The sequence below is a fragment of the Syngnathoides biaculeatus genome, chromosome 18 (genome assembly GCF_019802595.1).
Source record: "Syngnathoides biaculeatus isolate LvHL_M chromosome 18, ASM1980259v1, whole genome shotgun sequence".
Lineage (NCBI taxonomy): Eukaryota > Metazoa > Chordata > Actinopteri > Syngnathiformes > Syngnathidae > Syngnathoides > Syngnathoides biaculeatus.
The window spans coordinates 10,975,657-10,992,671 of NC_084657.1; the positions used below are offsets into that span (position 1 = coordinate 10,975,657).

Genomic DNA, 17,015 nt, shown 5'->3' on the forward strand with positions numbered 1-17,015 from the left:
CCCAATTTTTCGAGATGAAGGTGAGTTTTCCAAAATAAAATGCGTAATATTACGAGATTTACGACTGCATATTCTTTCTTCGTTGACCATTGACTTGAATTTCTGAATATAAAAAAAAATATCTTAACAAAAATACTTCAAAATCTAGTCAAAACCTTTCTTGTGAAGATTAAACGTTATTTTCTTGAAGGACTTTATTCTCTTTACAATAAAAGTAATTTCTTTCAATTATCGTAACATTGAAAACTCCCCCCACTCCTCCCCATATAGGGGTACATATAGCAGTTATGTTTAATTGGCATTAGGATTACGAAAGGTTCGGGAAAAATGTGTCCCCGATAATGCCAACAGGTTTGAGAACCCTTGTATTTTTTTGCACCCTACAACAAAGACATGAGATGAAGGAATTCGTAGAATTTTTGCACATCAATCCAATCCAAAAGCCAACGCGACTTTGTCTCCATTTTTATTTTATTTTTTTTAATATGCAGAAGTTCAGTGAAGAAATGTATGCGATGTGGGTTTTATTATTGTCCACAGGTAAGTGTGTGCGTGTGTGTGTCGATGCAGTGGAACGTCCAATGTGAAACCCCATCCAAAATGGGTTTTCATTTAAAAACCCATAAGAAAATTCATGTGTTCCTTGACAAACTTATTCACTGCCGTGGATCTTTTAAATCCGTCAATTTGAATCCAACCGTTACGTGCCACCGACAAATCTATACGCCAAGCAAGATTTTCAACAGGTCGGCGTGGATGAGTGTCTGGTCCCAAGCTTGCCTGTGAAATGAAGGTTTGTAAATCACTAATGACTAACAGATCCCCGCAGACAGCGGCGTCGCATTGGATTTGATCAGCACAGCTGTTGGGTCGTGGACAAAAGATTTGGCAGGGAGTCTCATCCCGTCACGTCAATTATGGGGGAGAAAAATGCTAACACGTTGCACGTTAGGGGTGCCAGGAAGTAATAGAAAATGCGTGTCACGATCATGGGGGAAAATGATGCAGTTCAGGAAGTTAAAGAGAAACAAAAGCCACTGATGTTCGATTTGAGCCATGCGGTAAGTCAGTTTTCCTCACAACGTGTTTCTTACTTGTTTCTGTAAATAAATTGTTTTACCATCAAAAGCCCTCACAATCTTGTATTTTGTTTGTTTATGTAGTTTGAGGTGTCACAAAATTGAGACACAGTTCTGCCTGGGGGGAGGGCAGGGGTGCTTTTTGGTCATCCTTCTGGCTAAACCAGCCCAAGTTTTACTGTTGATGAATAAATATTGGGAAAACAATTGAAACTTTGTTTTTTTTCTGATGATGAGAGTCTTTTAGCAGGTTCAGTGCCATATGATATGGGTCGAGGGGGGAAAAACTGTCAAAATGCCATAAAACGGGCTGCAATGTGGGAAATATTGGAAAATGGTTGACAGTTAATGAGTGCTGCATATTAAAATGAAGTAAAACTCAACATTTGAAGATGCAGGAGATGTAATGGTATAGGGTTAAGTTAGTCAGGAAGGTCTTTAGTATGTTAAGAAAAAAAATCCAAAATATAAACAAATATAGAGTAAAATTGATGATGATGCACTTTTTGAGTGGAACTCCAGAATTTTTGGAGTGTTCTGCTTTGGGCTTTTCATAATTTTTTTTTTTTTTTTTAAAGAGTTGGCGGAACTATTCATTTGAAAGCTTCCAGTCAATAAAAAAAAGACTTAAAAGCTGTTGCTCATCATCAAAATCCCAGTGTAGATGTTATTAAAATATGACTATAAATTGGTGTGCACTAATGCTTCCTGTGATTGAACACGGTTGTCTGTGTGTTTGTGTATATATTTATACATAGGTACACGCACACATTAATTGCATTATCTGGTCATTAATGTGTGCATAAAAGCCTCATTAGGTCATTAAAAATAACTAAGTGTGCAAAACGTTCAATGTTTGTACTGTTTGCGAAGACATTCACGCAAAATATTGTAATGTTTTTCACAGGTATTGAATTTGTTTTTCTTTAAACGTTAACACGACTAAAGTGGAGCATTTAACAATATTATAAATGGGTATAATGTACTGTATTATATATTCACCAATTTTCTGAGCCGCATATCCTCACAAGGGTCGTGGGAGTGCTGCACCCTCAACTGGTTGCCAAGTTACTGTCAGTTATTTAGTCAGTCTATTTTTTTGAGGGGGGGGTGATAAACAAGCTGTTAAGGGTTAAATTTATTTTTTTTTTCTTCAGTGGTTTAACATTGAGATCTTTCCTGTGATATTAATAAATCAAAGGACTTGATCTGTTTTGGAGCGAGCTTGTCTTTGAGGATTTTTATTACAAAAACAAAGACGTATTTGCAAAGAGAGGAAAAGGTACAAGTCTTATGAGTTGTCACCCTTTGGAAGCCCATGCACAAAGTTGACGTACTTTGTTACTATAGTTAAATCGATTTTTTTAGGTGGTTTCAAACTTTAATTTTACTCCATACAGTTGAAAACGTGTCTTTTCGTCTTTTTTTATTTTAATGGTTTTGTATTTTTGTCTTTTTTATATGAATAGATTTTATTCGTGTAAGTAATAGACGTTTACATGTATAAATAAGTGTTTGAGTGGGTGTGGGTAGATGAAGGCTGCTTTCATATTTCATATTTTCTACCGTGGAGGCAAGGCGGGCTTGTTGTTTACTGGTGCAATACATACGTTGGCCGACAGGGAGGCGACAGCGTGCGAGTCGTCCCTCGCGCGACCGTCTCAACTAAGTCGCGAAGAAGACGACACATCTTTGATGAGGGTGGGGAAACAAAAAATCACTAACTGCCCTTTTTTGAAACACCACAATGGATTACAAACGACACGCTAATCTTCCCACGCGTGTTTTACTAGCTGGGTTTGTGGTGCTCATTCTTTCAGGTGAGTGCAATTTGATTTGGAAATTATTTTTTTTTCACCCCCGACCCCGAGTGGGTTGTGATTTCAGGACACTCGACGACGTTGTCTCAAGTGTCACGTACGGGCATCGTAAACCCTTTTCGCTCGACACCTTTCCAATTTCGCTGATTTATTTCCCCTTTTTTTCTGCTCACACCCCCCCACAGCCGAACGCCCCCCTTTCCCCGGAGCCGGTTCGCTTTCGTCGAGTCATCGTATCCACCCGACGTGGGCTAGTTGAAGGTTACGGAGAAAAGCAAAGTAAAACACAAACAAGCGAAGCGCCGTTGGCCGATCCTCACCGACACCGTCGGGCCGCACAATTCGACCACACCGCTCGAAATTCCCGATTTAAAACAACATTTGCTGGTGTTTTAGTTGAGTTGGTAACCTTAGAGAAACATTGTGGTTGGGGAAAAAAACGGAAGTAAGACCAGAAAAAGAAGACAGCTCTGTTGCGAGTGGTAGCTTGTCGAGCAGCTCCTTGTTGTGCGTGATAGTTTTCAACTGTAGTTTTTGTTGATACCGTGAACAGTAAATATTAATTTACTGCTTTTCTGTACTATAGTAGTAAATATCCCATGTTGATGACTGAAGTATCAGAAACGAACGATTGTTTACGAACACGTTCATCTTATTCTTGTTTGAATTGTCCTTTAAACATCGCAATGGCACATTGCCATGACAAAATGTTGTGTATACTTTTTTTTTATAAAAGGCTCACTTCCTATTTTTTTTTTTTTTTAGCTGAGCATCGACATCCTGAAATCTCTCGCCTCTCCCAACAACCTGACACCATAGTCTTCATCTCGATACGTCTTGTTCGACAATTTGACTATGAGATCTATTGACACAAAACCAATCAATCAAAAGCCTTTGTCATTATATGACACTCAACAAGGTGCTTGAAACAAATAAAATAGATCATCTTAAATATGAGGTAAAATAACTGAAATATTTACAATCTGCATCCGGCGTAAAAATTGTGCCAAAAAATATAAGTGCGTTCATCTGAGATGACACGCTGTGGCGACCCCGAAAGGGACAAGCCGAAAGAAGCAACAACAAGCCGCAGTTATTGCTACAAGAACTTTAGAAATTAGTCTCATAAAAACTGTATTTTTTCTGTATTATTCCCCATGTCCAAACATTGGTAATATTATTACACATTTGTACTCCACCGTTGCTTAGAGAATTTATGTATTTATGACAATATTGTAGATTAAGGCTCCGTATTAAAGAGTTGGGAACGGCAATACAATATTATCCCAACTGTACCGTTAAGCTGTAGATTTCGACATTGGAATCTCAGAATACGGCACGGTATGAAATTATGTTTTTAACAATACAAGGTACTGTAGTACCACAGAGATCGTGATCGGCATAGTGTTTCTATCCTTGATATCGTCACATCTGTATAGCGATATTTTATATAGATTTCTGAAAAGCACGACAAATTCAACAAATGAGGAGTCCGGTTTTCTCGATTCCATCTTAGCGTATTTTCATGACCTCAAAATTGTGAAATCACAATGACGCCGAAAGAAAAACGGTGCGCTGTTGTGTTGAAAGCAGTTGTAATCGCAAATCTGCTGTAGTATGGTATTCCCTTACAGGTCTGTGTTTCACTACTTCTAAATGCACCCGTTCATTTTTTTTTTGAGGGGGTGTGTCTGAATTTATCCTCCATAAACTTTGCTCCTTCCTGACATACAAATTTGAGATGAATCAGTTCAACATACTTCATTGACACCATTTGGTGCTGCTTTAAGTCTCTGATGCCACTTTGTGGCATCTTCGTGTGACAAAAAAGGGCATTAAAATGGTAATGTTTTATGTATTTATTTATTTTTTACAATTAAATCTGCCCCATCTTTCAGCCTCGACGCTGGCCGTCGAAATCTTCACTAAGTCTGAGGTAGTGGTGGAGAACGGGACGGCCTGCGTGCTCCCTTGCACCTTCAAGTCCAGCCAGGTGGTCAGCAGCCACATCACCGTTGCCTGGAGCTTCCATTCCAGTCAGCCTGACACGCAGTTCTCCAAGGCGCCGGATGGGGTGAGTCGGGTGGACCTACCCAAAAGTCCTTCCCACAAGTTCAGACGAGTGCTACCGACAGACGCCTTGTATGGTGCTGTGCGCCGCAAAGCAATTCTCTTTGTGGGTGAATGAGCAACAGGACGCAGGTTCTGCATTTTGCCTCGGCCACGTGCTTCAAGCCGGCCGGGTGGGTCAAGAAACTGTCGTTTGCAGAGATCAGTCATGTCAGCCGTGGGAAAAGATCGCCGGTTTCTGTTTGTCCTTAAGACGACAGGAGGAATGTTTTGCAGCCTCGTTCAACCGTGACGGTTGCTTATCCAGGTTAGGCAGTTGGCAACAGATTATTTGATATATAAAATTAAAGACAATTCAGTATAGTATATTTACTTATCACCAACATTTTCATCGAATGAATGTCTTTTTGAAAAGTCGAAGTACCACTTTATATGCATCTAGAAAATAGAGTATCTATATATCTGTCAATGACAATTGTAAAAGTAGTAATTGGTACATGATGCAATCATCCATTTTTTTGTGAAACAAATTATCGTGGGTAATTCTGTAATATGAGTTTGATGTGATAAACTGGGATTTTATTTTCATCTTTTTGTGAATTATAGTTCCTGTTTAAACTAATACAGGCGAGCGGCACGGTGGATCAGCTGGTAAAACGTTGACCTCACAGTTCTGAGTTCCCGGGTTCAATCCCGGACCTGCCTGTGTGGTTTCTCCACCGGGCACTCCGGTTTCCTCCGACATCCCAAAAACATGCAACATTAATTGGACCCTTTAAATTGCCCCTAGCTGTGATTGTTTGTCTATATGTGCCCTGAGATTGGCTGGCAACCAGTTCAGGGTGCACCCGCGTTGACAGCTGGGATCGGCTCCAGCATGCCCAGCCACCCTTGTGAGGATAAGTGGCAAAGAAAATGTATGGATGATGGACTAATACAGGCAATTATAAAATCAGGAAACTAGGTTTCCACCACGGCATTGGCGGTACCAAGCGGATTGGTTCAGTTTGAAACAGTAAATATGTAGGTGGGGGACCAAAAAAATTGCGTTGCATCTTGTTTCTTCTAAGAAACAATGTTGATGTGAAGTGAGGCGCTTCAGTACGACGAAAGTAATGCTTGCCCACCACCTTGTGGCATCTTTTTGCCGAGTAACTGTTGGAGGTGAATTGAAGAGCTTCATTGAGACCGGAATTCTTGTTTCATGTTTCCAGGGATGTATGTTGAAGTAAATTGAGGCGCTTCACTTAGACAGTAGTAGCGCATTGCTGCCATCTTGTGGCATCTTGGTGCCAAGCATTTATGTGTAAGTGAGTTGAGGAGATTGGGACACATTTGGTTCTTTGCCACCGTTTTCTTGTGGCCTCTTGCCAAGGAGCAAAAAAAATAAAACGTACACTTCTTTGGGGGCTGTCAGCAAATAGCGAGGCAGTGCTGCGGATGATGAAATATCCTCAACTTTTCCTTCCTTCCTTTCGTCCTTCTTTGTTTCTTTCCTGTTGTGGCAGATTTTTTACTTTTACAACGGGAAGCTGGCCCCGGTTGTGGAAGAGTTCAAAGACCGCTTGGAGTTCATCGGTGACATCAACAAGAGGGACGTGTCCATAAGACTCAACCCGGCACATTTCAGCGACAACGGCACCTACTTTTGCGACGTGAAGAATCCGCCCGACTTCAAGGGCACGTCGGCTCGAACGGAATTGCGCGTGGTCTTGAGAGGTAAAATTGCCTTTTTTTGTGTGTGTGTGTGTGTGTGTGTGTGTGGGGGGGGTCAACTATTCAAAAGTGTGTGGTTGCATGTGGGGGCTTGCTTGCTTCACCATTCAACATTAAAACCATCCAATCATACCTAATCGGAAGTTGACAGAATCCACTTTTGATTTATTTTGCTCTCTACAATAATGGTGCCACAAGATGGCCCTTAGGAGAGAAATGATCATAAAATACCAAAACCATCCATCGATCATGCACACAGTCATGAACCCATGTGACATAAATGACTGTATTCAATTATTTAACAAAACCAGATCACCTTCAGTTGAGGCTGTATTATTGTATTATTATCAGATGTATTAGCTCGTATATGAGGCTAAATAACGTGTTCGCACAAACTGACATGACCTCTGTGGGCAAACAAATGTGCGTGCTAGCACGTAAAAAACAAAAAAAAAACTTAAATTATGTTGAAGTAAATTGAGGAGCTTCACTTAGACAGTAGTAGTGCATTGACGCCACCTTCACCAACCTTAAGACATTACTAATTTTTGTATTATTTATAATATATATGATATATAATATAATATCATAATTGTTATTTTATAACTATTAAAACATTGAGCTCACCTTTTGGCGTTTTCCTAGAGTAATAAATACAGTAGAGGTTGAAGTGATTAGTTGACGAAGGGTTGACTTTTCTATTATCTGTATTATAATTATTTTTTTTTATTCATTTTGATGCCGCTCTGTCAAAATGTCTACAGGAAATTGGTCCATGGCGCAAAAAAAAGTCAGGGACAGATGTACCCTCTGGAAAAAAAATGATTAATTGACTTCAACTCGACTTTTATCACATTATAGTCCATCTATCCACCCATCCATTTTATTAGCCGCTTATCCTCATGAGGCTCAGGGGAGCGCCGGAGCCGATCGCAGCTGTCAATGGGCAGGCGGCAGGGTACACCCTGAACTGGTCGCCAGCCAATCGCAGGGCACATAGAGACAAACAGCCGCACTCACAGTCACACCTAGGGGCAATTTAGAGTGTCCAATTAATGTTGCGTGTTTTTTGGGATGTGGGAGGAAACCAGAGAAAACCCACGCAGGCACAGGGAGAACATGCAAACTCCACACAGGCGGGGCCGGGATTGAACCCGGGACCTCAGAACTGTGAGGCCAACGCTTTCCAGCTGATACACTGTGCCGCCCACATTTTCGTCGACTTGAAAAAAATTCTTCAGTTGTTCAGCACCACTTACATAAGAACTGTATTCGGGAGTTGAATGAGTCAATACAAACAAACCATCTCAACACGCGGCTCATAAATAGTACAAAACGCAAATAGGTCCAAATTATTGTTGAATAAACTGCACAATAGCATTCCACAAGATAGCACAGAAATGATCATTTATTGCTTTGATTTGATCTTTGGAATGAAGGAACGGTTCTTCTATCTGCGCAGGATCTCTTCCTCGGGACAGCACGACTGTCATCGTGGGAGCCGTTTGCGGCGTTTTGGCCCTGCTGGTGCTCATCCTCGTGGGCGTCTGTGTTGTCATGAAGGTGCTTCATAACCGCCACGATTACGAAGGGTAGGTCGCCCGTCTTCTCGCCCCATCCATTACAATCCGTACCTTCACTACCGACCACATTCATACTACGTTTGACACGTATTTCATTGACCCCCGTTTGGATTTTGCACAAATGAGCTGCCCCTTACCGCAACCGCCTGGACGCTACGTACGCCAAAAATGACGAAAATTGGGCTTTACAGTGAAGTTATAGGAAACGATTTAACTCCACTTAAACTTTTACAAGTGAACGTAATTTCCGTCTGTGCTTATGATGGTGGTCGAAACTCCGAGAGAACAGCAAGTTGTGCGAAACTACAACTCCAACGTGTTCACTCAAAAGTTTCAAAGAAGGTCAAATTAAGTGAGCGCGTGAAGTTTATGAGCGCTTTATATGTGACGTGATTCATGATTAATACAGCTGTTTTAACAGTCTATGTAAGTGTTTTGTATGCCTTTTAACACATTGCATGGCTGCTGGGTTCCATTTTTTTTTAATCATTAACATTTTTCTCCGGGTTAACCCATCCAAACCGAACCGAACCGAACTGAACTGAACTGGACGGTGACTTGAAATCTTTGACGGAATTTAATCTGCAAGTTTGAGAAGTGCGTCACGATCATCCAAAGTTGTTGTTCTTGTTTATCTTTGGGGTTGCTGTTTGCCCTGGTGCCGCTTGCTTTCATCAATTTTTTTTTTTTTTGTTTGTTTTGGTGTCACGGCGTCATTGTTTGTCCCCCCTTTTTCCGCAGCACTAACCCGCTTGCACACTAACTTGAGCTAACCGGGCAGGGAAACATGTTGTCGTTGCTTTTAAATCAAAGCTCTTTTAAGTGAGCTCCACTCATACCGACCGCAACTTTTTTTTTTTTTTTTTTCACACCACATAATAAATATGTCAGGGCCGCGGTTCACAGAGTTTGGTCGGGTGTTTGACAGCAGCCTCGGGAGGCGGCGGGGTGGCCGTGTGCGCTGATTACGTTGTGTGTGAAGCTGTTTTTCACGCCACTTGTTGCCAGATCGTTGTGTGTTCACGAGCGTCAGCTAGCGTAACTGCCTCGTCCTGTGTCGCAGCGTTACTGAGTCATATCAATTCAAGTTTTCATGTTTTGCCACGTTCGATTTTTGACAGTTACATGTTTTTTGTACCGTCGCCGTTTCGGACTGCCTTGACATCTGCCTGGCAATAAACCTTCGTAAAATCCACACTTATTCCTCGACTTACTGCATCTGGGTCCTAACCTCCGCCATGTTCGTGACACAATCAAGTTTATTTATCATCTTTGCTAATATTCCGGTGTTTCGCAATGCGAGACGCCATCATGAGTTTTGATCTCGTTGTGCACGAGAGAGCCACTGACCTAAAAAAAAAAAAAAAAAAAAAAAAGACTGCATAGCGGATACACATCGAGCGGTGTGTTGATTGGTTGAAGCCAGTTGGCCGCCATCTTGGTACTCCCAAAACGTGTGGAGGACATGGTTTACAGGTTGGATTATGGCGGGGTTTTTCTCAAAGTTTAGCATTTACCATTAAAACAGGTTGTTTGAGCTTGACATTTTTTCTGGTACCATGAAGGATTTTTATTTCGATTTGGTCAGCCAAAAAAGGTGAAGTGCAAAGGAATGACATAGAACACCGTGACTAGCAAGAAACCTTCCGATTTCCGTGACATGTTAACTTTTCCCAAAATACGCTGTGAAGCACTATCATCATAACATAGCAAAAAAACTAAGCATTTTTTGTCCTAAAATCATGAAATTTTAAGTCAATCAGTTCGATATATTTTTGGAAATGAGGACTGGCAATGGGAAAATACATGATATACGCATTGTTCATTTGTTGTCTCTGCGAGGTCCAATTTCAGACAGAAAATTTCAACTTGTTGGCTCGCATTTGAAGATCAAATTCAATTCGCAGAGTTCTGTACTGTGAAATTCATCAAAAATTTCACAGAAAATGTGTTTTCTTGCTTATCCACTGATGAAGTTTGGGAAAATATTTACATCGCTTTTTCGCAAAAAACCGTCGGCCTATAAAGGTGAAGCAGGTAGTGAACATCAACAACCATGAACAAAACTTTGTTCAAGTCCATTAAATTCATCAGAAAATTAAAAAAATTTACAAACAAACTTTAACAGTTTCAAAGTAAATCTTTCTGACTTACCTGTGGAATGTTTTCTCACAGCCACGAAACTGGCGATTAACGCGCAGGTCGGCGTGGTTGCTTTGGGAGTATCAAGATGGCGACTTCAATTTTGGTGGAAAAATAAGCCATCCAGTCTTTTTTTTTTTTTTTAAGGTCAGTGGCGAGAGCGTGCATAATGAAAACTGACAAGAAAATGGCGGAACCACGTGCTGGAGATGGAGTAAAATATATTTTGTAAAAAAAAAAAAAATAATAATAAAAAATGCCTACCGACCCTAGTTTTCAAATGTAGGAACCACAATTTTTTTTCTTTTCTGATTAATCATTAAAAAAAAGCTTTGAAAACCAGGAAGGTCTATCCATCTGTAAATTATTTTTATGTATCGTTTAACCTCGTTTGGGAACATTAGAAAAGGGAATACTGTACAGCGAACATCCACTTCTCTGAAAACATTTGCGATATTTCACTTTTAGGTGCAAAAATGGCAGTACTTTATGAAGTGCACAAAATGTATTTATTGTGTGTCTGCTCACCTGCTCATCACTCATTCTCATTTGTCTCTGTTTTTCTTTTTGTGTCATTATTTTTTTTGTGTGTGTGTGTGTGTGTGTCCATCTTGCGTCGGTCTCATCATTGTGTGGCGACACCACGGCAAAACCGTAACCCCAAACGCCCGTAAAGCTGTATAAACTTGGAAAACGCGCGCGCCCCGCCTCCCCAGCCCATAAAGAAGCCGGAGCCCAAGGCCGAGGCCCCCACGAGTACCAGCCCCCCGGGCCAAGTGCAGGTAGGCGGCGAGGAGCCCCCCCCACCCGGCGTACCCGAGGGAACAAAGTGATTTGCGAGCGTCGGGCTTTGCGGCGGCGTCTGCGGCGGTGTGATGACGTCAGCTGTTGTGTTTGCGGCAGGGCCCGGTGATATACGTCCAGCTGGACCACTCGGGCAGCAAAAACTCCTTCCACAAGATGGAGCCCGTGGTCTACGCCGACATCCGCAAAAACTGACACGGACCGACGGGGGGAGCCGCACACAACAACAAAAGAAAAAAAACTCTCAAACACGCAAGAAGTGTAAAGTATCAGACCTCTCATATCAGCTGCTCTCGGGAACGCTGGCTTCTTTTTACAGGGACGGACGGACGGACGGACGCTTTTCCTTTATTTATTTTTTGCTTCTCAGCCATCACGTCCACACTTACAAGGTAAATATTGGATCCTTCGCAACAGCCTCGCATCAACTCAAAACATAGGCAGAAATTTCCAGAAGCTTTTGACATTCCTTCCTCGGCTACCGAGATTTATAATTATTATTATTATTATTATTAAAAGTGACTACAGTTTAAATACTGACAAATAACATCTGGTGAACCTTTGGGGTCGATCTCATCGGGGTGGCTTTTTGAGCAAATTCAAATTAATTTTACAATGACTGTATAGGGGAAAAAAAATCCCCAATCACGTCTTTTTACAATTTTTCCACAAAGAAGGAATTTTTTTTCCTGCAATTCCCCACAATAAAAAAAAAAATCAAACGGGCTTTTAAAAAAAATCTAATTATTAACATTTTGAGATTCTTGCTGTAAAATTAGCAATCTTTTTTTTAATTATTATTTAATTGGGGAAATAATGACAAAAATCTGATAAAATCGTAAAATGCCTGATGTGAAGTATGAAAATAAAATGAAGCAAAACTATTCACTCTATGACAAAAAAAAAAAAGAAAATTATTTTGTTGCCATCATAAATGTTTTACCATATTGTACGGGTAAGAGATCTGTTTTTGTAGTAATGATGCAACAATACTACGCAAATACTACAATGCCTTTTTTGCAAAATGAAAATAGAGTATTACCACAACACAAGACTTCAATTTTGTCTATTTCCAAAGCCACTTATCCTCACAAGGGCCGCTGGAGCCTATCCCAGCTAACTCCGGCCACAAAGTGGGCCTCACCCTGAACTGGTCGCCAAATTAGGATGCAACTTCTCCATCAGAAATTGTCCATTTTTTTTTTTTTTTTTTTCATTATAAAATATGTAGAAAATGTGCAGATGGTATTTTACATAACATTTGGAAATCCTCAACTGGTGTAAAATTGGAAAAACACGTAAACTTACAAAGTAAGTAAAGTGCTCACCCTTTGACGGGCATGATGACGTGAAATACATTTTGCTTAAAAAAATTTAAGCAATATCACTTTTTTTTTTTCAATCTGAAAAAAATATTTTGTCACTCCTTTTTCATTTTAAATGACGCAATTTTTCAGTAGGTTATGCAAATGAATTTGTGTCAAACGTTTTACATTGGAAAAATGTCAAAGTAAAATAGAGCGTAACATGGCTGCTGACTTTTTGGGGAGGTTCCACGATGTTGTTTTTGTCAGACGGGGTGCCCCCCCCCCCCTCCACTCACCCCATTTTGCATGAAGCCTCGCTGCTAACGGCGGACTGGCTAACTAACGTGACTGTGAAAGCATGTTGGTGTCGTCCTTCTGCTCCTCACCAGAACATTTGACAACAAAAAGCATCTGCAAAATTCTACATGCAATTTTTTTTTTTTTTTTTGGACATAAGCGACCCTCCGCCCCCTCCGGCATGTTCCGGAAAAAAAAAAAGACTATAAAAAAATGTCCTTCTGAGGTGGAACACTGTTTGCATGCGATCTACTAACGTGAATCCTATTACAGAAAAAAAAATACTTGTTGAAGTGTTTAAATTTATTTAACAGTGAAATAATGGGCCAAATATCATTGTCATCATCATCATCATCTGTGTTTTAGCTTTAAAATGCATTTTTCTTTGTCAAAACCTTCGGGCCAAATTGAGTTTGTGAAAGTTGTCATCCCCTCCCCCACTACAGTTTGTATTTGTATAGAATAATACAGACGTGTACGTATGTGCGTACTTTAATGTGTGGTGCTGTTTACTGTAAGTGCATTCCAGTGTAATAAGCGCTTTACTTTTTTTTTTCATACTCTTAATTATTTTTTGTGGCGAGCAATGTGCCTGCAGGAGTGATATGTAGTGACTAAAATTAGTCACCAGTGGTCAGTAGAGGCCACCAATACCAATTAAGCTAGCTAGCTAACAAGAAGACTTACCTCCAAGACTTTGTAATGTTCCATTCTTTAAAACGACGACCTAAGACTTGAATCATTGTCATTTTGTGAAATGTTTTCCTTAAGCTAAATTGACAATTCACCATCGTATGTTCCCCAAAATATTTATGTAGCCACTTAACATGCTATCTAATCAGTTAAAAAAAGTTTGAAAAAATATTTGGGTTCTTTCCAGGAAAATTTTTTTTGTTTTTTTTTTTAACGTCAATTTGGAAAAAAAAATTAAAAGCATTCTACTTTTGCGCGGTTTCTACATTGAGTAAAAATCTATGAATCTGATATTCAACGCGATGTCCTACGTTTGTTCGCCGAGCATGTTAGCACTCGGTTGTAGGCACGGCGCTCGCCCGGCTCGCTTTTGTTTGAACGCGTTCACGGCAAGCTAAAAGTCTTGACCAAAAAAAATACCAAACTTGTACGATAGCTAGCCGCTTTTCTTGTTTGTTTTTTTTTTTTTCTTTTTTAAATCAGTTGTGGTTTTGAGCTGCTGGGGGCTGCGTGAATGTGCGCACGCGCATGTGTATTGCTGTCGTCCACACGGTGATGTAAAGTATAAAACACGATCCTAGCTGCGCTTTTCGGCTTTCTCTGTGTGCTAAATAGTTGTTCTATTCGATAGCGTCTTGTAAAAAGGAAAAAAAAAGTGCACTACGTCTTGACTAAGGAAGACAAAAACTTGCCCTGTGATTTTTTTTTTAATTTTATTATTATTACTCATCTCTGAATGACTTTGGCCTCGTTTTATGAAAAGAAAAAACATAAAAACTGGAATGTTGTACATTTAGTGCCTTTTACATTTCATCAGCTAAGTTGAACATCTGCTGAAGAAAGAAAAGATTCATTTATTTTTTTCCCTTTTATTGTATGTATTTTTTTATATGCATAATAGCCTGTTCTGTATCCACTTGTTCAAATTTTATATATATAAAAAACTTATTTCTGGCCAAATGCTGTCTGCATCTTCATTTTAAAGATGTTTTAGCGAGTTTCTCAATGGAATCATTATTTTTATTTTTTTTTTTAACGCCTGCACATTTAAGCATGAATGAAATATATTGGGAGTACTGTCACCACAAATTAAATTTTTCTCTCGTTACCACAAAAAAATAGAAATATTGTAATTCAACATTTTGAGACAATTTGAGAACTACATTACCAGCAATCACAAATTTAAACACTTTACGGACATTAATTCACATCAAAAGCACAATTATCTAACTATTTTAAAATTCTCTGAAAAATGTATTCTTAGCATTTTAGCTCAGGAAAATATATATTTTTTTACTTTGTACAGTTATGATTACATTCTTTGAATACAAAAAAGTGATATTACTATTGTTTTAATTTGATTTTTTTTCTGAAATCAGGGATGAGAATTTTCCCGTGAAATGAGTCACAGCTGTGATAGCGGAAAACGGCATTGCTACGTGTTTTACGGCATTGCTACCTGTTTGCATTAAATTTGGTGTTTAGAATAACGACAACATTCCGATTTCCGGCAGCATTTTGGCGGTATTTCGTCGGTATTTTCACGCCGATATTAATATTTCTTAAGAGAAGTATTCAGTTTAATACGGCATAGATATACATTATAGACATACGTACGCATATGTTATCGAGCGGTCTGCACGTTTGGTGCGAAAAGATGAAGAACGTGCCAGGGAAATAGATAAAAACCACGACTTGAAAAAAGGATCGAAAACTGGTATCAACATGTCGAACCGAAAACATGAAAAAAGTGGACGTCCCGGCAAAGTTCTGTGCGCTTATCCAGGACTATCTCCAAAACCAGGAAACACAAAGGTAAGCTGGACGTCAATTATTCAAATATTATATAATTAACGTTTCACAGGATTGTGTAACGTTTCCAAAAGATAATGTAACATTTCTATTTAAAAAAAAAAAAAAAAGCTCGTAATAATTGTGTGGCATTTAACAAAATGCAATAATTTGAGTGATCCTGACTGACCTGAAACAGCAACGATTTCATCTTCTGATCAGACAGTGAGACAAAAAATAAGAATATAAAAGATATTAGTGCACAGTGAATGACAAATGTAGACCTCTGCCATCAACTGCCACTCATACATCCTTTATCCTTTCTTCTGGCCTCATTCATCCGTCATTTCTTGCCTTCCCTCCATCCTTTCCCCCTTGTCTTCCTCCTTTCATTTATTATGCACTTTCCTGCTGCTTAATATCCCTTTCACTTCCATTTCCCATCCATCCTTCCTTTCCTGACCACATCTATCCCACTTCAATTCTTTATTCCTACTCTTCATTTCTTCCATCTTTCCTTCCTTCCCTCCCTCCCTTTTCATCCACCCGTCTTTCCTTTAGTTCATCCTTCCCTTTCTGAACTTTTGAGCACCATTCCTGCCATTTATCCTTTCTTCCTGCCTTGCACCCTTTTGTCTTTTCTTCCATTGCTGTATTCGCCCTCTTTTCTTAACTCTACTTTTTACCCCATTATCCTTTCCTTCTTTTTCATGCCATCCTGTTTTTTTATTCCTTCCATTTCCATCCTTCCTACCTACCGTGCTCACACCCCTTTCCTTCCAGCCTCCTTTTTTTCATTCATTTCACACTTCATTCTTTCCATCCTTTTCTTTTAGTTGAGACTTCCCCCCTTTCTTCCTTCTTTCCTCACCATCTTCTCTCCCTTTTCATCCTTTCCCTTCATTTTCTACTCTTTTCTTAATTTAATACCTTTTCCCCATTATCCTTTCCTTCTTTCATTTCTTCCATCTTTCTTTCCTTCCCTTTTGATCCACCCATCTTTCCTTTAGTTCATCCTTCCCTTTCTCAACTTTCATCCTTTCTTCCTGCCTTGCACCCTGTCTTGTTTTCTTCCATTGCTGTATTCACCCTCTTTCTTTTCTTTTCTCTTTTCTTAATTTTTCACTTCCTCCCCTTCATCCTTTCCTTCTTTTTTATGCCTACTCTTCTCTTCCATCCTGTTTTTATTCCTTTATCTCCATCCTTCCTACCTACCATGCTCGCACCCCTTTCCTTCCATTTAGCCAGAGCCTCCTTTTTGCATTCATTTTACACTTCTTCCTTTCCATCCTTTTAATTCAGACTTCCACCGTTCTTTCCTCACTATCTTCTCTCCCTTTTCATCCTTTCCCTTCATGGACCCCATTGAGGAATTCTAGTTTCACATAATTATGTGTAACGTGACCTTTTTTTTCCTGGTGTGGCAGTAATACGCTTCCGTATTTAACAGTGTGATTTATAAAAAAAAAATCACCCCCCCCTCCCCACAGGCTGACATTTTCGGTGTTTTTCTCATCCCTGTGAAATTCATGTATTAACTTTTTGGGGGAACTTCTTTTTCTAAAAAGAAAATCCTGTAATATTGCAGCTTTTTTTTTTAACTGAGTAATTTGTACCCCAAAAAACAGAACATGATTCATATAATACTAACTAAACGATCAGATTCTTTCCCCAAACATTTAAATGTTCAGTACTGAAGAATCAAGAGCCAAA

General features: G+C 39.6%; 1 protein-coding gene across 1 annotated transcript; it reads left to right on the plus strand.

Moving 5' to 3' along the window:
* Window positions 1–2,427: 2,427 nt before the first annotated feature.
* mpzl1l (myelin protein zero-like 1 like) lies at window positions 2,428–12,441 on the plus strand. Its single transcript, XM_061804017.1, has 6 exons — window positions 2,428–2,899; window positions 4,798–4,973; window positions 6,478–6,688; window positions 8,148–8,277; window positions 11,087–11,192; window positions 11,314–12,441. Exons 1-6 carry the CDS (start codon window positions 2,827–2,829, stop codon window positions 11,407–11,409), a joined length of 792 nt encoding a protein of 263 aa, XP_061660001.1. The 5' UTR covers window positions 2,428–2,826; the 3' UTR covers window positions 11,410–12,441.
* Window positions 12,442–17,015: the final 4,574 nt, after the last annotated feature.

What these genes read in the sequence shown, in the direction of transcription:
- mpzl1l (XM_061804017.1), top strand. Translation starts at nt 2,827, where the DNA reads ATGGATTACAAACGACACGCTAATCTTCCCACGCGTGTTTTACTAGCT. An exon ending in TGTGGTGCTCATTCTTTCAG is followed by an intron (nt 2,900 to 4,797) that starts GTGAGTGCAATT and finishes CCCATCTTTCAG; the next exon opens with CCTCGACGCTGGCCGTCGAA. An exon ending in ATTGCGCGTGGTCTTGAGAG is followed by an intron (nt 6,689 to 8,147) that starts GTAAAATTGCCT and finishes CTATCTGCGCAG; the next exon opens with GATCTCTTCCTCGGGACAGC.